Here is a 23,991-nt window from a genome sequence, read left to right as displayed (position 1 = left end):
ACAAAAGCAATTTAAACACAACGCATGCATTATCATTAAATAAATTAATTAGTCTATACAAGCATTAGAAAAAATAAAAAGCTAAATAATTTGATCTGTAAAACAAGCATAAACAACGTTACACATGACTTAATCCGGAAAAAGAAAAAGGAAAACTCTTCGATAACGACCTACAACCGCAACGGAATTTCCATTATTGCAGGTCTTTGTATACCAAGACGACATGGACTTTTATGATTAAACGAAGACTAATCAGCATCGATGACATCCAAATTAATTATAAATTAAGGAAACAAAAGGACGGCTATACACTTAATACATGTTTTACATGAAGTAACTTAGGAGCTTTTTCTTCCTAGACCCGCCTTCACCATATAGTTCGTTCCATTGAAGAAGTTCATTCATATTTGAAGACTCCGATGACACACTTGCACATACCTGCATGCATAATAAATCAATTTGAATACGTCGGTTTCATATTTGTTTTATTTCTAACAGGTCAAATTAAAGAAAGAAAGAGGGCTAGGTCTGTCCCTAATGTATGCACCAAGATATCAAAATAGTGGCAACTTTAAGTGTGTTCTATAACATACAACATTTTATATAGCTAACTTTAAAGATTAGGTAAAAAGATGATGATTATAAGACAGGTAACACGCTAAATATAGTTAAAACAATATCTTGTTGCACCCGGTGTGGTATGTGCGGGCTGATATGTTCGTCACAGTCCTACGATTTTCAAACCCGACACAACCTTAGACCTCATCTAAGGTCTAAGGTTTCCAAAGCCAATTGCAAAAACTATAGAGTGAAACCCAATTTCACCGTCTATTTCATGGGGGAAAAAACGAGAGGGCGAGAAGTCGAACGGAACTGATGAAATATAAGACTTAGAGAGAGTAAGTTGAAGATTTAAGTTCCAGACACCGTCGTTCGGTGGGCGGCAGCCAAGCAGTGATGGTGGCCTGTAGTCAGCAGTAAAACTCCAAAGCCTAACCGTCACACGCCACCTCCTGACTGTAACCCACCAGACGACAACCCGAACTTCAAATCTTCAACTCTCTCCCTCTTCATCTCTCTGATTCTTAATCTCGTTCCTCAGTTCATTGGATTTCTTTCCCTCGGCTTTTTCCCCCATGGTATAATCGTTGGCATCAGGTACCAGTTTGCGCTTTCTGCATCTAGGTTGTAACTTGCAAACCGTAGAAAGTAGACAAAATCTAAACTTGTCTGCACCATGTTTGAAAACCATATAGATCTACGAAAAGCATCTCAGATCTTTGAAAAACATCTTCGACGACAAAAATATAAGATTGCACATACAATGCCGATACAAACTGTAACAAACAAAACAAAACGCAGGTGACAGAATTCTAGCATGACACTCCGGTGACTATCAACAGGCTCATACAACCCAGTATATAGCACCAATAAGAAGCTACACGTTCTTTACCCAGACACTGGTGAGACATTAAAAACCAGGTCTGTTTCAAATCTCATGACAATCAACAGGTTCGTATTATTGTATACTTTCCCACATACCGACATGTTGCATGGTAAGTATTTTCTCCTAAATCGCAGCTAAACGCACTGTAAGTTTTTCTCACTTAAAACACTACAAGTTGGTTCTTACTTTCTGTTAATTAACACAAAGAAACTGTTAAAAAGTCACATTATGAAACACTACAAGCTGGTTTTTTCCCTCTTAAACCATATTTTCTACAATGTTGGGGGAACTACAAGGAGATTGAGTTGTTAAGTCATACTACAAAACTATGGGAAAGGGTATATAACACTAAAATTAGACACGGAACTTAAATTAGCAGGTTACTGTAAACAAATATATATAGATGATTTCGTTAGTCGTAGAGAGTAAATAAAACCTAAATGTGAGGCTAGAGGAGTTGCGTGTAGAGGGGTCAATCACTCAATCATGTGATTGACCGTCAAAAGGTAGACTGTCGTATGCCACATCATGTGATTTGGGACAGCCTTGAGGGTAGAGGGGTCAATGAAAATATATATAGATGATTGTGTTAGTCGTAGAGAGTAAACAAAACCTAAGTGTGAGGCTAGAGGAGTTGCATGTAGCTTTAGAAAAAAAATGTTTAAAGATTTGTCCCTCTCAAGATCAAGTACTTTTACTAGTGACTACATTGGTGCAAACAAAGACGAGGATGTTCAGATCACCATCACCATCAAAGACTAAGTGGTTCCACGGTCAACCAAGTTTAAGTATTTATTAACATTTGTTCATAGTGACAGGGATAGAAAAAAAAGATATAGCCAATCGCGCCCAAGTGGAGAGTGGAGACACAATGTTGAAAGGCACAAAAAAATGAGTTTCTTAGAGAAAAATGAGTTTCTTAGAGAAAGATTAAAGGTAGCTAGTATATCAGACAAGATAAAAGAGGGAGGATTAAGATGGTTTGAGCATGTAAAGCAAAGACAGGCGACTGTGTCGTTAAAGCAAGGGAACCCTCAATATAGAGGGAAGGAGTGGAAGCAAACCAAAGTGACTTAGGATATGATGTTATATATGTTACGTTATACCTTTCCATCATTTTCCTATTATTGGTAGCTTATTAATTTTATAATTCTAATTGTTTCTATTATTAAGATTCCATGAGAAGCGCTCTATGTTTCTAAATCCTTTTCATGTCCATATACGGTTTTGAAGTTGAGGTCTCACTAGAGGCAACCTTTCTATACTTTGAAGTAGAGGTAGGTCTGCCTACACCCCATCCTCCCAGACCCTACCAATATAAATGGGATGTTAGTGGATATTGCCGTTGTTTTGTAATATTCATTTACAAATAAAACAAATTCTTTTAGAGGTTCATAGGTTCATTAAAAAATACTTGGTAAAAGGGAAACTGTTAGCTACAGTGGGTTTGGTATAAAAACTTGGTAAAAAAAATAATTATTTTTAAACAAGCGTAAAACATTGATGCATATATTAAAGTCAAAATAATTTTAGGGTAAACATATTTAACTTTTCTTGGTGCATAGACGGTTCAAACAGTTTTAAAAACAAAGGAAGTCATTTTATGATAAAACAAAAATGGACAAGAACTAAACAAGCACCTGGTCATGTGCATATTTAAAATCATCTGAACATAAGGGGCGGACATCTACACTGCTATGCAAAGCCGGCGGTGGTTTATTTTCTGCCAATGCCAAAGCTTTCTCCTGTATACAATATGATATAATTATGAGCCACAAAATTCAACACACGTCCATTTAACTAATAAACAAATTTGAATGCATAGTGAAGTTTATGTAGGTTTAGGCATAATTATAAAATGTGGCACAACGGGCACTTTGATTTTTTTAAAAAGCGGTTCAGATAAAGACAGGTAATCACCATGTGTGGGTCGGATAAGGTTGGGCTAACTCATAACCCGAGTTGGAATGACATATTTAACCCATTTCAGTTATTTCATGTTCAACTTTCTATGTTTGACCCCGTTTCCATATAATGGGATGGCATGTCACCTCTAGTTATTTTGCTTAACATTAACATAAAGGATAGTAATAAACAGAAGCAAACCTTTTTTTCCTTCTCCAAAATTTCTCTTATGGGACAGTGAGCTGCCGTCACACAAAGATTCTGAAATTTTGAACACACAACCAAATTTTCAAACCAACTACTTGAAGACAATTGGATCAAAACCACAAATCAAGAACAAGAGAAAACAAAACAGACAGCCCGATTCTTATTGCTTGAAAGAAAGCAAACAAAAGTATTTTTGTGTTTGTGTTTATTACAATGCTGCAGGACTGCCCCTTTTATATTAGGTAGGCTAGGTAACTAAGAAAGGAAATTTGCTAAAAATAAGACACAAAAATATTCAGCCATAAAGACTAAATAATAACAGAACCTAATCTTGCTCCTAGGATCACTCCTCCTAGAATTACTCTTTATTGACCCATGATTTATTCAATTTATTCTTTTTATTCAAGATTAACTAACAATCTCCCCTTTAATCTTGAATAATCTTCATTCCCAACAGCTCTTTCATTTCAGCAAATTGTTGCCTTGGCAAAGCTTTTGTAAGAATGTCTGCCTTCTGCAACTTCCCACTGATGTGTTCAACCTTTATCTCCTCTTTCTCAATGCACTCCCGTATGAAATGGTAGCGCGTGTTAATGTGTTTGCTCCTTCCGTAAAACACCGGATTCTTCATAAGTGCTATGGCGGATTGGTTATCAACTTTCATGGTCACCATTTCTTCCTTCCAGCCTGTTATCTCAGCAAGTAAGCCTCTCAACCAAAGTGCTTGGCAAGTTGCGGTAGCGGCTGCCATAAATTCAGCTTCACACGAGGATAAAGCTACAGTGTTCTGTTTCTGAGAGTTCCATGCTACCGGTGCATTATTGAAAAAGAAAACAAGGCCTGTTGTGCTCTTACCATCATCTAGATCGGTCATGTGACTGCTGTCACTAAAGCCGAGAATTTCCTTGCTGCCATTCTTAGGATAGTGTATCCCAAGTTCAGTCGACCCTTTAACATATCTTAAAATGTGTTTGACAGCTTGCATATGTGTTTGTTGTGGCGATTGCATGAAACGACTTACGAACCCAACTGAGTAGCTCAAGTCTGGTCTGGTGTGGGTTAAGTACCGAAGACTCCCCACCAGTTTCCTATACTCGGTTGCATCAACTTCAGCTCCAACATCTTTCTTTGACAGCTTCAAACCAGGCTCCATAGGAAACTTTGTTGCATTGCAATCTGCAAGTCCTGCTAGATTCAGTAGTTTGCGAGCGTACCCAGCTTGTTTTATAGATATGCCACAACTTCCTTGGCTTACCTAGATGCCAAGGTAATATTGGAGTAATCCTAGATCACTCATTTCAAAACGGCCTTCCATTTCCTTCTTGAAAGTTGCTATATCTGATTGTCTCCCCCCGGTGACAATCATGTCGTCTACGTACACTCCCACAATTAACAATTGTTTGTTTGTCACCCTTTTGTACACAGCATGCTCATGTTTACACCTTATGAAACCCAACAACTTTAAGGTGTTATCTAGGCGTGTGTTCCATGCTCGAGGAGCTTGTCTCAAACCGTAGAGTGCCTTCCTTAGTTTGTAGACTTGGTTTTCTTTTCCTTTCTTCACAAAGCCTTCCGGTTGGGTTACATACACCTCCTCCTTTAATTCTCCATGGAGGAATGCAGATTTTACATCCAAATGATGTACTTCCCACCCAAAGTAGGCTGCCAATGCGAGGATCAATCTCACGGTCTCCATTCTTGCAACCGGTGCAAACACCTCCTCGAAATCGACCCCATACTGTTGTACATACCCCTTTGCGACCAGGCGTGCTTTGTGTTTTGTAACTGCTCCATTTGCATCTTGTTTTACTTTGAATACCCATTTCAAACCGATGGGTTTATGACCTTGTGGTAGATCAGTCAACTTCCACGTGTCATTCTTCTCAATCGACTTCAATTCTTGCTGCATTGCTACTTCCCATTCCTTTTTATTTGCAGCTTCATTGTAGTTTCTGGGTTCATTTTCCATTAGGAGTAAATTTATGTTGCTGTTTTCATAAGTTTCACCAATAGATCTATAACCCCGAATTGGAGTGTCATCAAACACCTCATCTTCAGCCATAGATGGGTCTCCCACGCCTTCACTATCAGTTGGTTCCCTTGGTAGGATAGGTCCTCTACCTGTTACTGCCATCATGGGGCTGCTGGAATCTGACCCAGTTGAAGAATCAACAAAAGAATTGTTTTCTTCATGACTCTGATCATCCAATGGCTGGTTTAGGTCAGCCGTAGATGCATCAAAGTATGAGAAGTCTTCTGTTTCAGAATCAGTGTGCACAATAAATTCTGTAACTTCTGGTGCACTGTTGCTTGATGATTCTGACCAATCCCACTTTGTATCTTCTTCAAACACCACATCTCTACTCACCAAGATCTTATTTGTTGTTGGATCTAGAAGTCGATATGCCTTAGTGTTTGGTTGAACACCAAGATGCACTAGTCTTCGGCTTCTATCATCCAGCTTTTTCAGATGTGTAGTCATTATTTTTGCATAACATACACACCCAAAAATTCTGAGTTGATCTAGGTTTGGTTTTCGGCCCTTTAAAGTTTCATACGGTGTCTTGTCCTTTAAAGCTCTTGTAGGAACTCGATTTAGGATATAGAGAGAGTGCCTTATTCCTTCTCCCCATAAATCTTGTGGAAGTTCCATAGCCTTCAAGATAGTCCGTGTCATCTCCAAAATGGATCTATTTCTACGCTCCACCACACCATTTTGTTGTGGTGAGTATGGTGCGGAGAATTGATGTGTGATCCCCTCTTGATTACAAAAGTCTTCAAAGGCACGAGAAACGAACTCACCACCATTATCCGTTCTCAAATTCTTAACTTTTGTTTCAAGCTCCAATTCCATTTGATTCTTGAATCTCTTAAAACATTCAAAGACTTCATCTTTTGTCTTGATCAAATAAGCCCACATGAACCGGCTATAATCATCAACGATTAGAAACATATACCGGTTTCCACCTTTTGTGGAGGGAGAGATTGGACCACACACATCTGCATAAATTAGCTCAAGAGGCTTCTTGGCTTGATTACTTGTTTGATTAGGAAAAGTGGTTCGAGTTTGTTTCCCAATAAGACAAGAATCACATACCTGTTTTGGGTGCTCAATCTTTGGAACTCCTATTGCCATATTCTTGTTTTCTAACAGCTTTATGGCGTCAAAATTGAGATGCCCGAGTCGGGCATGCCATACCCAAACCTCGTCCTTCAAATTTGACAGCAAACAAACCGGATCTGCCACCTTCAAATCAATCTTGTACAGCCGGTTTGAAGACCTTAGCACCTTCATGATGAGTCTCCCCTCTGCATCTCGCATCCATAAGTACTCATCTTTCATGAGAACCGAATATCCAATTTCTGTAAATTGGCCCAAACTAAGAATATTACTTCTTAGATAAGGTATGTAATAGACATCTTCAAGAATCTTTTGTTCACCATTCTTGCATGCTAAGATAATCATTCCTTTTCCTTCTATGTTCACGTATGAACCATCTCCAAATCGAACATTTCCAACCGTGTTGAAATTGAGTTTGGAAAAGATTGCACGATTACCCGTCATGTGGTTGCTTGCACCATTGTCAAGGAACCATGTGTGATCTTCCTTTGATTCTTGATCATACCGCTGTGGAATCACTTTATCTTCATTTAGAAAAACAAATTCCTTCTTGCTTTCTGAATGAACTGTCATCAACAGTGCTGGTCCATCTTCTTGTACAAGATTTGCTGCCTCATCTCTTCGTTTTGTGGGACAATCAGACGAGAAATGGCCCTTCCCATCACATCGGAAGCATTTCAAGTTTGATCTATCCCTCCCCTTTGAATGCTGTCGTTCTTCAGCTTTCGCACCATTCGAAGATGATCGACCTCAGCCTCTCCCTTGGCCTCTATTACTCCTTCCAGCAGACCCACGTCCCCGACCAGAACCCTTTTGATCGCGGTTTCTGTTCTGCCAATCTTCATAGGATAATAGGAGTTGGTCGCCACCTTTAGTACTTGATTTTATTCTTTCTTCATAGGCTCTCAATCTCCCGATTGCTTCCTGGAATAACATAGTATCCAGATCAGCAAATTGTTCGATTGAGGCTACGATTGGTAGAAACCGATCAGGAACAGCCCCAAGAAACTTGCGAACTAGTTTCTTTTCTTCCATCTCCCCTCCAAGGCTGTTTGTTTTAGATACGATTTCTCCTAATTTTCCAGCAAAGTCTTCTATTGATTCACTTTCCTTCATCTTCAATGCCTCGAACTCTGTTTCTAACAGCCCCAAACGGGCTTGTTGAACTCGTTCAGCTCCGATGAATCTTGCCTTCAAAGCATCCCAAACTTGTTTTGCCTGCTCAAGATGAGCAAGCTGCAAAACTAGTTCTTCTGGGATTGCTTGATACAAGTATGCAATCGCAAGGCTGTTTTTCTTCGGATCAACCTCGACTCCAGCCCTTGGTTCGATTGCTTCCCAAACACCATGTACATTGAAAATAGCCTTGATTTTGACAGCCCAGATAGTGTAGTTTGAGGGAGTCAAAATCGGGCATTGCAATGACAAGGTATGCTCTCTTGGTCCTCCATGGATTGCTTCTCTTGGTCCTCCTTGGTTTGCTGGATTTGCCATGCCTTTTCTGTTGCTTTCTGAGATACTCTCTTCTTCTGTCCGTCGAAAAAGACTGAGCCTTCAAGCAACTGAACACTCTTAACTTGGTGCTCTGATACCAATTGAAGACAATTGGATCAAAACCACAAATCAAGAACAAGAGAAAACAAAACAGACAGCCCGATTCTTATTGCTTGAAAGAAAGCAAACAAAAGTATTTTTGTGTTTGTGTTTATTACAATGCTGCAGGACTGCCCCTTTTATATTAGGTAGGCTAGGTAACTAAGAAAGGAAATTTGCTAAAAATAAGACACAAAATTATTCAGCCATAAAGACTAAATAATAACAGAACCTAATCTTGCTCCTAGGATCACTCCTCCTAGAATTACTCTTTATTGACCCATGATTTATTCAATTTATTCTTTTTATTCAAGATTAACTAACACTACTACTAACAAAAAAAATAGTAATAATAATAACAAGGATAAAACAAGACCTTCAAATCACTTCCAGAGTATCCATCAGTCATATTAGCCACTGCTTCAAGATCAAAATCAGGCGCAAGTTCCTCTTTTGCCAATATCACTCTTAATATTTTCTCCCTATTTGTGGCATCTGGTAAGTTAACCATCAACCTGCAATTCAGAAAGCAATAAGAAGTTTAGATGTAATTTTACTTCTAGTTAGTACATAGCTAATTTAAAAAGTCAAGCAATTCAAAATTTGTAAGATTGAAAATAAAAATTTTTAAAAAATCCAACTAAGACTATAATCTGGGTATTTGCAAGTTATATTTTATAATTTAATTATTAAAAAAATATCACAAAAATAAAGCATAAGACCAAGTTAAAATTCAACAAAAGCCCATAAGGTTTTTACAATAATTGCTCTAAATGGAACTAAAAAAAAAGAAATAATTAAAAGTCATGCATATGCACACACACGCTTGTATTCATCAAAATTAACATAATATTTTAGTTTTCATCAAGTTTTACCTGCGAGGTAATCGCCTAATTACAGCCTCATCAAGATCAAAAGGCCTATTAGTTGCACCAAGTACAAGTACACGTTCTTTATCTTTAGTACGTAAACCATCCCAATTTACCATAAACTCGTTTTTCATTTTACGCATTGCTTCATGCTCACTGGGATTTTCACGTCTTCCCAGCATGCTGTCCACCTGTTATAAAAATACACAAAATCAAATTCAAAAACCAAAAGGAGGAAAATAGTCTTGATTACCACAAAAAGAAAAACAAACTAATTGCATAAAATACAACCAACTTTGTTTCAGCAATAAAAACCCTCGTTTTTTCATAAACCAATTTCTTGGCCCCACATTAAAAAGAAGTCAGCATGGTCAAAAGTACTGACGTATTTATCGACATACAGATCACCTCATATCAATAGTTTTGAAATATTAAAGATTCATGGAAAAAAATCTTTTTGAGGGTTTTTATGCATTTAAGTCAAAGAAAATGGTTAAATACTTCCAAGAGAGAGTAAAGAAACAAAAAAGTAAGCAACTATGATCATGTTTCTATTTCAGGCAACCAACTTTGTTTTCACTACTAAAAAGTAAAAACCGTTAAAACGTTAAAATATTTCAAGTAAAGGTAATTGTCAACCTTGGCATCAAGTAAACCAGTTTTCAGCACCGCATCAAAAGAAAAGGTCAACATAATCAAAGGTACATGCATGCATTTAGCCACGGCATACCTTTTTTATTGTACGGACATACAGTATACCTTAAATTGATACTTTTAGAAGTTAAAAAGAGTTTATATCAAATAATTTTAAAGTTAAAAGATGATAAGAAGACAAGAATCATCAAGCATTGAGAAATTGCTATAGCGCCATTAAAACAATGTACTAACCTCATCAACAAAAATGACACTTGGCGAGATTTTACTAGCAAGGCTGAAAACTGCTTTAACATACTTCTCTCCTTCGCCAAACCACTACAAAAAAATCATCATGGTGTTACATTATTATGTACTACTAACGAATCAATATATAAAACAATAATAATTTAGAATGAAAAATAATCGGTACCTTTGAAGTAATACTTGACATTGATATGTTAATAAAATTTGCACCAGCTTCAGTTGCAACAGCTTTGGCAAGCATCGTTTTACCGGTACCAGGGGGTCCAAAAAGCAAGATTCCTTTACAAGGCTACAAAAAGGTATTTTTGGGTCAAAATCACCTAAAAACTTAATATATAGACAAACAATATAACAAATTAGAGGTGCCATTTTCAAAACAATTACATATAAATGGACTGATGTGTTCTGTCAAATCATAAAAATTTTGGTCAAATGAGTATGTGTCAAACGAATTGTACATGACCAAAATCTATTTTAACTAGGGGCGTAAACAAGCCAAACAGGTCGTGAGCTATTTGAGATCGGCTCGCTAAATGCTCAAATAAGTCGAGCCCAAGCTCATGCCTAAATAAGTAAACGTGTTACGTACTTACGTGCCCAAGCCCGAGCTTCATTAATCAAGCTCAAGCTGAATCGTGAGCCTAAGCAAGTCCATTATTTGTTAAGATTTTATTTTATATTACTACAATAATTACTATTATGCATAAAACTATGATTAAAAAAAATATAACAAAATAATAAACATCATGTTACGTATAAAAACTATAATTAACTAATGTGTAAAAAAATATATTATAAATGTATATAAACCAACTAATAAATAATAAACGAGCCAAGCCAAGGTGAGCCTGAAAAACTGCTCACAAGTCAAACTGGAGTTTTTGAAATAGAGCTCGGCTGAGTTAAAAGCCAGGCTCGAGCTCTGGTATGTTAAACTAGCTGAGCTTGAGCTCTGCTAAGTTAAACGAGTCGATCTCGATCTCTGGGAAGTTAAAGGAGCCGAGCCCGAGCTCTAGTAAGTTAGATGAGCGGAGCACAAGTCTAGTCGAGCCAAACTACACCTTTATTTTTAACCACATCCCATTCACCTTAACAAAAATATACTTGTGCCTTTACCTTGGTTAGCTGTCCTTTACAAAACAACTCAGGCCTTTGAAGAGGTAGCATCACCAATTCTTTCAAAGTATCTTTCACAGATTCTAGGGCTCCAATATCTTCAAAAGTAACACCAAGCTCAGTAGGAGGAATAACTTCTGCAAGAAGTCTCTTCTCAAATTCATTTTCAGTGACCACATCCTGAAATATCACAAGAAATTTACCTTAATCTTAAATGAAATTATTATATGACAAAATAATCAAAAGATGCATGGAAAGCATAATCTTTACCTTCAGTGACTTCTTAGTACTTTTACTCTCGTTTTGAGTACCTTGCAGTATGTTAATCCCATACTCGAGACTACAATTCACAACATAGAGCAAAAAATAAGCAGAAGTAGTAAAGGGGGTGCAAGGGTATACTTTTTTAACCTGATTTACTAATTAGTACACCTTTTTTTCTTAAATTTAAATGTTCAGATAACAAATCCTGCCTCCCATTATCTACCTAATAGTGAAAAGTAGTTGCCCATTAGGTGCAACTGACTTTCTATTAAAAGGTAAATAAAACTGCCTAGATGTGTCTTCTTTTCACAAAAATATCCTTTTTATTTGTCATTTTACTTGACGAAAAATATTATTGAAGTGAAAAAAATATAACCTAATTTCTCATGTTAACTTGCAAGAAATGTAGTCCTATTTCACAAGGTCTCTTTTTTTTCAAAAGATGTCCTTTTTGTCATTTTACATATGTATTTCTTAAAAAGTTAAAAAATTGGCAATTAATCAAACAGCTGAGTATCTGTTTAATGATTATTAAAACTTCAAACAGCAAAGGCACATCACCATCAACTACAGCACATTTTGTTACAATTGATTATATCTTTCTGATTATTAAAAATAGCATAACAAGTTTTAAATTGCACATTCAAATATCCCCTAATTGTGTTATGAGTTGTCACCTAAAAGAAAGAAAAGAAAATGACAATACCTTTCATTAGAGAGCACAGGCTTAGCATCTTTTACAAGAGCTTCAGAATTCTGCATAAAATGATGACTCAAAGCCCATCCAATAACTTTCTCCACACCTGTTAGCATTAAAAAGTCAAAATCGGTTATAAAAGTCAAAGAAAACTTTGAAGAGAATCAGAAACGGGAACAAAAGTGTACTCACTTTCATTTGTCAAAGTTTGATCTTTTATTAAAAGTTCATCAAGGTTGGAGCATTCAAGACCGACACGGTTCAGAACCTGAAATCATGAAATCAAGGTATCGGGTTATGTTACTTCATACAACGGACGAGTAAAATCAGATGAAAAGTCAAACAAGTCGAAACTCTCTTGAAGGTTGCATTTTATGCATACAGCTTCTTATATCTTTTTATTCAAAAAAAATGATTGCTACTGTAATGATATAGTTGTTATTATAAACATAACACAATAAATATAAGTTTCAAAAGACACTTACTGCACGGATGCTGACAGTATTTGATTGTGATTTCAACGTCTCTATATCACGATCCAGCTGTTGCTTCCAGTCTGAAAGTAGCAACTCATCCTACCATGATTTTAAGAAGATTATTAAAAGCCATAAACATTAAAAAAAATATTGGAAAAAAAAAGTGGCTTTACTTACCTGTGGCATCTGTATAGTCACTTTGTTTGGGAAAAGACGAGTAAGTTGCTTCATTGTTTTTGGGGTTTCTTTGCTTCTATCATGCAGTTTACCAAAATCATTCTGTATAACATTTAACCACTATTGTGTTAATAATCTTGTAAAGTTAATTTAATGCAAACATCCCTTCAGTTTATGTAGCATCAAAACATATATATACATATATATATTGTTGGGTTCGTAGGCCTTGTTGGCCCGGTTTATTATATGAAGTCAAAAGAGGAGACGGGTGTGGGTGTTGGGTTCGTAGGCCTTGTTGGCCCGGTTTATTATATGAAGTCAAAAGAGGAGACGGGTGTGGGCGGTCGGGCCCAAGCCCGGCCCGGTTTAGATTTCTTGCATAATAATTTACTAACCCTAGTTCAGTCTCTATATAAACAACATTATGTACTTGTAATATTTGTCACTCAATAAAGAAATACCTAGTTGCCACCCGTGGACGTAGGTCAGTTTAGACCGAACCACGTTAAATCCTCGTGTTCGTTTATTGCTTTCGTGTCGTGTTCAGTTTCGTGTGTGCGTTTAATCCTAACAAGTGGTATCAGAGCTTAGGTTCAGATCACGCGAAGAACACGTTGAACCAGCCGAGTCGCCGCCAAACCATCCAGCCGCCGCCACCCTACTGCGCTAGGGTTCCGCCGCCGCTACAGTACCGCCGCCGCCGCTACAGTCCGCCGCCGCTGATTAGGGTTCCGCAGCTGCTGGTTCGTTTTTTCTTATCAGTTTCGGTTTAGCAAAGTACGAGCTAAGAACAGTTGAATCGATTCCTATTTTCATTGAAGAACAGTTTTAAGTCAGAAGAAGCGTTAAAGAAACGGAGAACCAGTGCCAACCGTGTTTGTCAGGTTTATCGTTTCAGTTTAAAGTTTCGGTTTCTGATTTACAGTTCGTTATTCCGCTGCACGTTAAATAGGTTGATTGTTTAACAGAGTTCAGTTGAACAGTCGTTAAGTTCAGGCTCGTGTTGCTGTGTCTGTCTCTGTTTTTTATCCAGTTTTTCGTTTTAGTCATTGTTATGGCAGAAGACGGAAAGTTTGACGGACAGAAGTTCGGTTGGTGGAAGATGCAGATTGAGGCACTACTTTGTCAGAAAGACTTGGATGTAGTGTTTGAGGATGAAAAACCAGAAAAGTTGTCAGAAGCAGATTGGAAGAAGTTAGACAAGAAAGCTAGGGCTTGTATTACATTGTCGTTGTCGGAAGATGTGGCGTTTAACGTCATGAAAGAAACCACAGCCCGTGGTATGATGGACGCACTATCCAACATGTATGAGAAGCCTTCGGCAGCGAATAAGGTCTATCTTATCCGAGAGCTAGTGACAACAAGAATGAAAGAGGGTGGGTCAGTTACAACTCATATCAATAATCTTAATTCGATCTTGTCCCGCTTAGTGTCAGTTGACATTAAGTTTGATGATGAAGTTCAAGGCCTCTTGTTATTATCCTCTTTGCCCGACAGTTGGTCGCAAACAGTGACTGCAGTTTGTAGTTCGTCTACAAATATTACTTTCGATGGGATTCGAGATCTGATTCTGGGAGAAGATTCTAGACGCAGAAGTTCAGATGAATCATCAGGCAATATGCTAGTCACAGAAGGTAGAGGTAGGGGAAAACAGCGAGGCAGTGGGAGCAGGAAGAGGAGTCAGTCTAAGACTCGTAAAGATATTGAATGTTGGGGTTGTAAAGAGAAAGGACACTTCAGGAATCAGTGTCCGAATGGTAAGAAAGAGGTGAACGTTACAGAAGAAGACACAGATGACGGGGTCAGTAGTGATGAGGCTTTGGTTTGTAGTGTTGAGAGTAGCGTTGATGCTTGGGTGATGGATTCTGGTGCATCGTTTCATGCCACTCACTGTAGTGAAACGATGAAGAATCTTAAATTTGGGGATTTTGGAAAGGTTCGACTAGCGAATGATGATATTTTAGAGGTTACGGGTATGGGAGACGTTGATTTGATAACTTCAGCCGGTACTTCTTGGACTTTGAAAGACGTGAGGGTTATTCCAAGTTTGAAGAAACGTTTGATTTCAGTTGGGCAGTTGGATGACCAGGGGCACGATGTTAAGTTCGGGAATGGGCAGTGGAAAGTAGTCAAAGGGAATCTCGTGGTTGCTTGTGGCAAGAAAATGGGTTCGTTGTATACGGTCGATATGTCACCGAAAGGAGTGGATCCAGTTTTGGTGAAAGACAAAGTCCGGTTCACAGAATCTCGTGGGCAGAAGAAGGTTCGTTTTGCAAGTAACAAACCCAGAGCCAAAGTGAAGATTCAGGATAAACGAGCTAGGAAGGTTAAATCAGTTGGGGGACATCGTGACAGTGGGAGCACAGGTCGTGTTTCAGTTACAGTTCCAGGTCGACAGTGGATTAAGAAAACCAGTATTCCAGCTGTAAAAGTCTCTCCAATGAATTACTTGCTGAATATGGAGAGTGTTCTCAGGTTATCTCAGGATCCGGTAGTTCGTTACAGTGGGAGCCGGTAGGGACAGAGAACGGGTCAGGGGCAGTTTCAGCCATGACTGACGTGTTGGAGCTCCGGGGAGCTTCAACGGGCCTTCAGGTTAATTGATGAGAAGGCGGTGGCAACTAGAAGAAGTTTAATGTTCAAATTACAGAAGTACAATCAGGAGTGCAGACGAGAGTACTCAAGGCCTCCGAGTGGGAGATTGTTGGGTTCGTAGGCCTTGTTGGCCCGGTTTATTATATGAAGTCAAAAGAGGAGACGGGTGTGGGCGGTCGGGCCCAAGCCCGGCCCGGTTTAGATTTCTTGCATAATAATTTACTAACCCTAGTTCAGTCTCTATATAAACAACATTATGTACTTGTAATATTGGTCACTCAATAAAGATATACCTAGTTGCCACCCGTGGACGTAGGTCAGTTTAGACCGAACCACGTTAAATCCTCGTGTTCGTTTACTGCTTTCGTGTCGTGTTCAGTTCGTGTGTGCGTTTAATCCTAACATATATAACCCACATGAACAATATTTCAGGAAAAGTGGCTTAAACATCTATTATATTATAACTCAAGAATATATCTTAATCTTGACAAATTATCCATTGCATACCGGGAAAGCTAAGTCAAGCAACGTTGTATGATTGCTGCCAAACTTCGTGAACAATAATCCTCCTGATGGAGACTGCAAAACAATGTAAATTAGATGATTAGATGTCATGAATGTCTGTGTAAACATGAGTTCATGTATGTATATGTATCATATGTTTGTGTAAACTAGATGATTAGATAGATATATTGATCATGTGTACAAATATGCATATATGTATATATATTCTTGTCAACGTATGAATGTAAGTATGTCTATATACATACCTATATGCCATATGTGTAATATACGTATGTATATGTATGTGCAACTTTAATGATCAAATGACATGAATGTGTGTGTGTGTGTGTGTGTGTGTGTGCATGTATATATACTTGTGTACATATATATGTATATGTGCGTATGTTTGATAATTAGTTTTCATGAATGTGTATAAATATGCATGTGTATGCATGTATGCTAGACGATTGGATATAATGAACGTATCAAAATATGTATAATGTATGTATATCAGTATATGTTTGTGTAAGTTCGATGCTTAGATATCATAAATGTGTATTCATGTGTGCAACTATGTATTTGTATGTATGCATATGTTTGTGTAAGTAAAGACTATTAGAGATCATAAAAATGTATGTAAATAGGTATGTGTACTTACTTTCTCCTTTCGACTGTCCAACTGAGTGTGTGAAGCAATGACAACCACATTTCCAGGTATGTTTTCAAGCTTATTTTTAAAGGAACTATATGCCTCTGGATTTCCCAGCATTGATTTTTCTATATCTTTTACAAACAAAAGCAATGAACTGTTTTTACTTTCTTTAACAGCAACCTGCATACACAAATGGACTTTTCAAATTAGCTAGCTATGCCCCCATTTCAAATGTTTATTAACTTAATTACAGAAAAGTCTACTGAAGTTATGAATGCTAATTGTAAAAAAAACTGTTTTTTTTCTTTGTTCACGTTTTATAGCACAAGCTTCAGAGTCTGCAATGAAAAGTTGTAAGATGACAGTAAAGTTCAACAAACTGAACATCACAGTCTTCTGCTATTCTTTATTGTTAGTTATTATCTAGTTGTCAAAAAAGCTGAGATATTGCTACTAAATTAACTGTTAATACCACTCGCTGCATCATATGTTACTTTTAATTAACTATCAAATATAATATATTTCATTACTACTTACACTACAACAGTTCTTGTCTGATACTTTTTTTGTTCCTATAATGTATTATTATCTAGTTACTTATGAAACTTGCTAACTATTGACTCCCATTGCTTCAATTATTACAATAGTTGGCAAATATAATTTATGGTAGTCAACGCAAAAAAACATCTTATTAGCCTAACTGTAAGACTACTACTGACTAGTGACTACATGTCTACTTTATGTATAAAGTATACTTTTAACTGTTAAAACAAAACTGCTCATTATCCCTTTAATTGACCATAAACACCATACAGCAAGCCAACCTCAGTTTCATGCTAGGTTAGGAAAAAGAATGGCTTTATAAGTAGGCAACAAAAGTATAAAACTTCTTTCATCAAGGCCATCTAAATATTAAAACTACTTTATATGCCACCCATTTCCCATTTGTACCAACATTGACCAATAAAACAAACTAAATGACGAAAATGCTCTTATTGTTATTTTGTGGATAAGATATTTTGAAGTTTTAACAGTAACATGTTGACACATAATCGAAAATATTGATGTACTTTAAAAAAAACGTAATTCTAATTTTCATCATTTAGCATGTCTTGGGTCAAAATTAGTATAAATGGAACAAGACACATACTTGAATGGCCTATAAGGTTATAAAGCAGTTTTAATATATGAGTGGCCATTATTGATAAAAGTTGAATACTTGGGTCACCTCCATATACATTATCCACTGATAATATAACCAAGATAATATGATTTTCCAAACTTTAAATAATGTCAACTTGAAAAAAAAGAGGTCTATTCTCACCTCAAATAATTCATTAATGGCAAGCTTCTCAATGTCTTCAGCATTAGAAGAATCCAGGCGAAGTGAATCAGCTGCAAAATAATCCAGAAAAAAATATACAATACAATTTGCATTTTGCTAATAATAAACAGTAACAAAATACTATGCTACAATATTCACTAATTGCATGTTATATAATTTACCATAGCAGAAAAAGCCATGGTCTTCCTCACAAAGTCCTCCAAGATCATTGCCTTCTTGAACTGATTTATCGAATCTAACTCCAATCTTGGAAGATCCATTTTCTTCAAATGGAAGTAGAACTTTCCCCTTGTAACCATATGTTGGCCCCCTAGAAATAAACAACATAGACTTCTAATATTTGATAGAGCTACCAAAAAGTCAAATGTTTCATCTGATGATGAAGTTTAAATACCTTAAAGGAGTCTGCAAAGGAGAAAAGCTAGATGACAGAGAACCCACATATTTAACTCTATCACCTGGCATTAAAATGAGAATAACAGTTATCGCAATAAACCCATAAACAGTAGAGTTAGCAAACTGGACTTGGATAACCGGTCAAAATTGTCAAATAGGCTGTTTTTAAAATGGTTCAAGACAGACCCAACAGGTTCGATCCGGTACGGGAACGTGGAATGGGGTCGCAATTCGCTAGGTCTCTAAAACTCGGTACCATAGGGGGTAGGCTCATTTCGGATCGTTCCGGTACAATGTACCATATAATGTGGTACGATGCATGTAATTTCTCAAAAAATTATATATATATATATATATTGTTAATTTATACTTTTATTTATTAGTTATTAATTTACAAGTAAATCATTTGGATGTTTCTATGATATTTAAGGATTTTAAACCAAAAAAAAATTACATGTTTGGAAAACATATATAAACTTTTGAAAATGGAGGGGGTTAAATGTAAATAAACCCAAACTTAATGAAACCCTAACCCCACCACCCAATTCATTCTAAACGTCTCCTTCTCCTTCTTTCATCAAGCGACGCACAACCATAACACCGTAAGTAACCCTAGCAAGAAATTGGTTCAATTTTTGTCCGATTTGGGTTCTAATCGAGGTAAGAACTCATTCCACTTGATCAATTTGATTCAGTTTTGACCCATTCTCATCCAGTTGATCTAATTTTCTGGAACGCCAATTTCATTATCGGAATCGTGAACCAGAGCGAACCGGGATCGTGTTCGTACCGCGTTTTGGTACGAACGATCCAGATCGAAAATCGTGGCACTTTGAGCGAACCTTGTGACTATGGTATGTATATCAATTTGAAATGTAAATATAAATAGATTGTATGCATTAGCTACATAGCAAGTTATTTACTTCTCCTACAAGTATTAGATTATCTTTAGTACAAAAATGTCACAAGATTCATAGTTTATTTTTTGCATGAGTTGAGTCTGTAAACCTAGATCACATATTTCTCGAATCGTACAATATTTGTAATTTCTTTTCTGTTTCTTAATTCTCAATAAAAATCTAGCACCACTCTTATCAACTTTCACCCTATTTGACCAATACTAAACATTTATAGTTTATTTTCTGTTTGTTAATATTCAATAAGAATCTAGCCCCGCTCTTATCATCTTTCACAGTTTCACCTTATTTGACCAATTTCCCTTTAACCTAAACTTATTGGTTTAACCTGTTTGAGAAAAAGCTCAACCTAAATTGACTCATTCGTAAGTTAACCCGTCATATACCTTTCTTGAAAGTGTAGGTTTTTGATGATGCAGTAGATGCCTCCTGCTTGGGCTGAGCATGAGAGCAAGTAGTAGATCCACCAATTATATCAGCTTCAACACTTGATGTTGGCTTTTTGGAATGTATAACCCCTGCCTGTGGGGCCCGTTTAGCAAACACACTTGTTCTTTCAAGCCTACCACTCTCCTTTACTGAAGTCTCAGTTTCCTTAGAAGCTGACCCCTGGTACGAGAAAAAAGATTAATCGTAGAGGTAGGAAAATACGAATGTTCAGAAACTGGTAAATTTTTATCGGGTTGAGTTGACCTGAAACCTTTTTTCTATATTATGAAATTTTCTCATAAATAACTAGAAGGACCTTATTTACATAAATCCCTTAACTTAATGAGGACCTTTTTGTTGAGTTTTTATAACTTATATACAAAACTGAAGTCCAGGGACTCGTGTGTGAAATCACCAAAAATCCATAGTGTCTTTGGCAATCAGATCGAATGACCATGAAAGTAAATGGGTTGAAAATTGGCAAAAAGATAAAGCCTTGCTTGATGGTTATTAGTTAAAAGAAACTGTGAACAATAGAAAAAAACTTACACCAGGTAACAAAAGAGAATCAACTACAAGCAGCCTAGCACCATAATGTTTCGCAAGAGCCTTTGTCAATGTTTCCTGGTAAATTTCTGAACCTGTGTTGTAAGATTCAAAAGTTAAAAGTGAAGGTTAAAAAGAGACTATTTTTCCATTTATTCTAAACGGATTCAGCCAATTACCTGCTGGACCAGACAAGAGGATCCTAGGGCATAAAACAGGAAGATCAGATGCGTACTTCACGAACTCATTGCGTTTCAGGTGTATATAGGTAGAAGAAATCAGCACACTTTTTGTTGTTTCACTGTTAAAAAAATAGGGAACTAACTCAAAACGTTTTCTGAATGCAATGTTACAGAAACTGAAATAAGAATCAAGACTATTTCTTTTTAATAATCCCCAGCATCATTGCTTGATATCATATGATCACCAGCTTAAAAGGATGGATAAAAACCTCACAAAGCTAAAAGAATATTGCTACTTCACTAAAACGCCAAGAAGCAAAGTTCATCTTAAATTTGGTTATTTGTTGCATGTGTGTTCTACTAGAATATGGTGACTGCAATTTCTTGCCTTTAAATCAACATAAATAAGTCAAAGAGTGGTAACAAAACATTGTTTAAGCTTTCTGTGCTCATTTGTCTTGAATAATCCTTCAACCGTAAGGATAAAGTATTCTTTAAGATGATGAATAAAAAATCAACCATGAGCAGGTTTCAGAAAAAAACTAAGAAATAAGCAAATTGAGCGAAGAACAATAAAAACTGAAATTCATTTGCACAATAAAAACTAAGAAACTGCTCATGAATTGGAGAAGAAACGGTTGTGTGTCGGTGGGTTTAGGGTTAATTTTAATGAGTACTGAGATTTGGGCCAACAATTTTAATGGGTACTGGACTTAGGGTAGTAAAATTGTTAATATTATGAGCCAATAATTCTAAACCTATAAAAACAGTGAGATGACATATATGTAGGAAGCCAAATATCGGTGAAATATCACCAAAATTATTAGCATCAATATTCTGACTGATACATTGCTTGAGGATCGATAACGGATATATCACCGATTAACTGCATAGCTGAAAAGCTAGGATCTTGCAACCTAGAATAGAATGCATGTCACCAATTTGGTGTTACTTTGGTACCTCTTACAATTGTTACGATCCAAAACAGGACCATGAACTGCTTTTGGGTTAGTAATTCAAGCCTAATTCACTAACATCATTTCATTAAATAATTAAATCTATATCCAGTTTTGGACTGGACCTTTTATCCCAACTTATCTGTGTTGTAAATAAGAGCTCACGATCACTAGTCATAAATAAGAGCTCACAGTCACTAGATAAAAAAAATCAAGTATAAAAAAAACAATAAGGGTAACAATCAGCACAAGATATATCAAAAAGTGAGTCAGTGGTTGCACCTTAAAAAATATGGAAAATCATCAAATGTAACTTCAATTGTGTCAGGATCAAGAATTCCTTGTTGTAATGCATCTTTATATGCTTGACGCCTTGCAGCTAACGAGATCGGTGGCTCAACATCTTTAAGCATATCTCTAATTTCTCTCCGCTCATCAAGAATTTTCAAAATATCAATCTCAGAAGCAGATGATCCTGCAAGCATACGCAGTAACAGTCTTAATTCATGACTTGCCACATCAGCAGCAGCAACATTATCACTAACACCTTTATCGCTCGATGGTGCCACATCAGCAGCAACATTATCATTAGGATCAGAAGCATCTTCCATGTCAGTGTCAATTACACGATTATCTTCACAAGCAGAGGGTAGACTTGAAATTCCAGTTTGTAAACCTTTGCCTTTTCTAGAAGGTGGCGGAAGAAGAGATAATTCTTTTTGGATATTAGATAAAGATGCTAATATTGAGGCTCCTGCAACTGCAGATGGGTCCCTAGATCTTGCCTCTAACTGTAATCCTTTTAAAGAACCACTATTTGCTTCCAATATGCTCACGGAGGGTGCCACATCAGCAGCAACATTATCATTTGATAACTGCTGAAATATCTAACTGTCTGTTAAGAAAATCAATTCACACATATACACATAACAACAGAGGTAGGTCTGCAAACGCTTTTTATCGCCTTCTAGCTTTTTGAGAAATATATAATGTAAAAAAGATCATAATTGGCATCAATAACTTTAAAGAAACATATGAAATCCAAGGATACGTAAGCATGCCTTCCTGAAGAGCTAAAAACAACTTCGTCTCCAGCCCTAAGTGGCAAGGTTGACCTTTTAGCACAAACCTTGCCATTGACTTTGACCGTACCCTTGCCACCAGTGATTTCAAGCAAAGTAATCGATGCACCTCCTTGCTATAAAAAACAAAAAATCCATCTTATTAATAACTGAACCAACTGTGATAAAGAATAAGTAAAAGATGAAAATACCTGTGACTTTATGTGTCTCAAGCTACACAATGATTTGCTGATGGATTTATCACTGAGCCACAAGTCACATTGGTGACCTTGACCAACGGTGAAAACATCATGTTCCATAACAATATGAGGATTCTGCAACATATATATCAACATGATCGATCACATTCAACTTAACCTAAAAATGTAAAATTTAATCAAAGCAGTACCTGAGGACACTGAGAAAGAAGCTTCCCCCAAGCAAACCCAACATTAGATTTCGACTGACGTTTCTTGGACCGATTCAAACTAGTCGAACCGCCATTGGCCTTCGTCTTCGTCTTCTCTACATCAATCAACGAATTCCCTATGAATCAAACAAACCAAATTAAAAAACAAAAAAAAAATCAAAACTTTCACAAACAGTTGGAGGTTCAACAGACCTAGAGACATCGGGAAGACCAGCGGCTGGGCTTCCGCCTGCGCAACCTGAGACTTGTCTGGCACATCAACGCCAGTCACCTCCTCACAAGCATCAGACTCTTTCTTAGACGGATCATCCGATCGGACCTCCTGTTCCTGCGACTCGGATTCCTTCACGACGGCCTCGATCGGCTCGGCCGGCGTACCGGTGGTCGATGAGGATGCCGCCTCAGCCGCCTGCAAGAAGCGATCACCAAAATCCATAATTCAATTAAAAAAAACCTAATTTACGAAATTGAAAAAATCGGAAACCCTAAATCAAGAACAATAATAATGATAATAATACCTTGGATCTCTTGCCTGTGGGAATTGGAGAGGAGGACAAGGTGCGTTTGGAAGATGAAGAACTCCGCCTTGTTTCCACCATCGTATCAATTTGGATTGGATTGGAATCGGAATTGAAATTCGATTGCAGATAAATAGATAGATGATTGGAATGAAAAGGGGGAAGAAATTGGTTATTTATCTATTTATTTATATTTATAAGGAAGATGAAAATGAATAATAATGAATTTGGTAAACAAAAAGAATATAAAATTGGTTTCAGACTGGGGATAAATAAATATTCTACAATGGAATAGCAAGGGGCATATTATATGTAGTGGGTGGGAGATGATTTTATATATATGCATCATAATATTATATTGATAAAAGATCCAATACAATAATCCCTAATCATACATTACGTACGCGAGTTCTTACACTGTTGATTTCAAAATCACGCGATGGCAATATTGTAAATTTCATCAACTATGATCCACTGCTCCCATCGATTCCGTCCGCCTTCACTATCATCGTTCATCAATTCGTCACCGTCCAACGATTGTATTCACTGTCGCGACCATCGACGTTACCGTCGTGAACACCATCTTTCTCCGTCACGAGTTGTTCACAGGTTAGCTTATCAAATTGATCAATTGAAATTGAAATTGATGAACTAATTGATCAATTAAACTTTGAAATTGATCCAATTA

General features: G+C 36.9%; 1 protein-coding gene across 2 annotated transcripts; it reads right to left on the bottom strand.

The window, feature by feature from the left end:
* Nucleotides 1-35: 35 nt before the first annotated feature.
* On the bottom strand, nucleotides 36-23,488 carry LOC143575331 (uncharacterized). Of its 2 annotated transcripts, XM_077059735.1 has the most exons (28): nucleotides 23,304-23,487; nucleotides 22,978-23,194; nucleotides 22,765-22,901; nucleotides 22,568-22,690; nucleotides 22,346-22,492; nucleotides 21,842-22,181; nucleotides 21,577-21,769; nucleotides 20,336-20,457; nucleotides 20,160-20,251; nucleotides 19,568-19,790; nucleotides 18,263-18,326; nucleotides 18,030-18,178; nucleotides 17,848-17,918; nucleotides 16,530-16,703; nucleotides 15,875-15,946; nucleotides 12,773-12,874; nucleotides 12,605-12,694; nucleotides 12,312-12,387; nucleotides 12,129-12,225; nucleotides 11,429-11,498; nucleotides 11,159-11,338; nucleotides 10,209-10,331; nucleotides 10,031-10,114; nucleotides 9,149-9,333; nucleotides 8,650-8,788; nucleotides 3,554-3,613; nucleotides 3,088-3,192; nucleotides 36-438 (listed from the first exon to the last, which is right to left on the bottom strand). In XM_077059735.1, the coding sequence occupies exons 1-28, from the start codon at nucleotides 23,382-23,384 to the stop codon at nucleotides 325-327; spliced, it is 3,630 nt and encodes a 1,209-aa protein (XP_076915850.1). In that variant the 5' UTR covers nucleotides 23,385-23,487; the 3' UTR covers nucleotides 36-324. The 2 variants fall into 2 exon arrangements, with proteins under 2 accessions (XP_076915850.1, XP_076915849.1); XM_077059734.1 differs by having other exon boundaries at nucleotides 21,577-22,181; nucleotides 23,304-23,488.
* Between the last annotated feature and the right edge of the window lie 503 nt (nucleotides 23,489-23,991).

Source organism: Bidens hawaiensis, unplaced genomic scaffold (assembly GCF_021521415.1).
Source record: "Bidens hawaiensis isolate Kalapana, Puna unplaced genomic scaffold, B.hawaiensis_p1.1 tig00027337_1, whole genome shotgun sequence".
Classification (NCBI taxonomy): domain Eukaryota; kingdom Viridiplantae; phylum Streptophyta; class Magnoliopsida; order Asterales; family Asteraceae; genus Bidens; species Bidens hawaiensis.
This window is presented reverse-complemented; position numbering and strand designations above follow the sequence as displayed.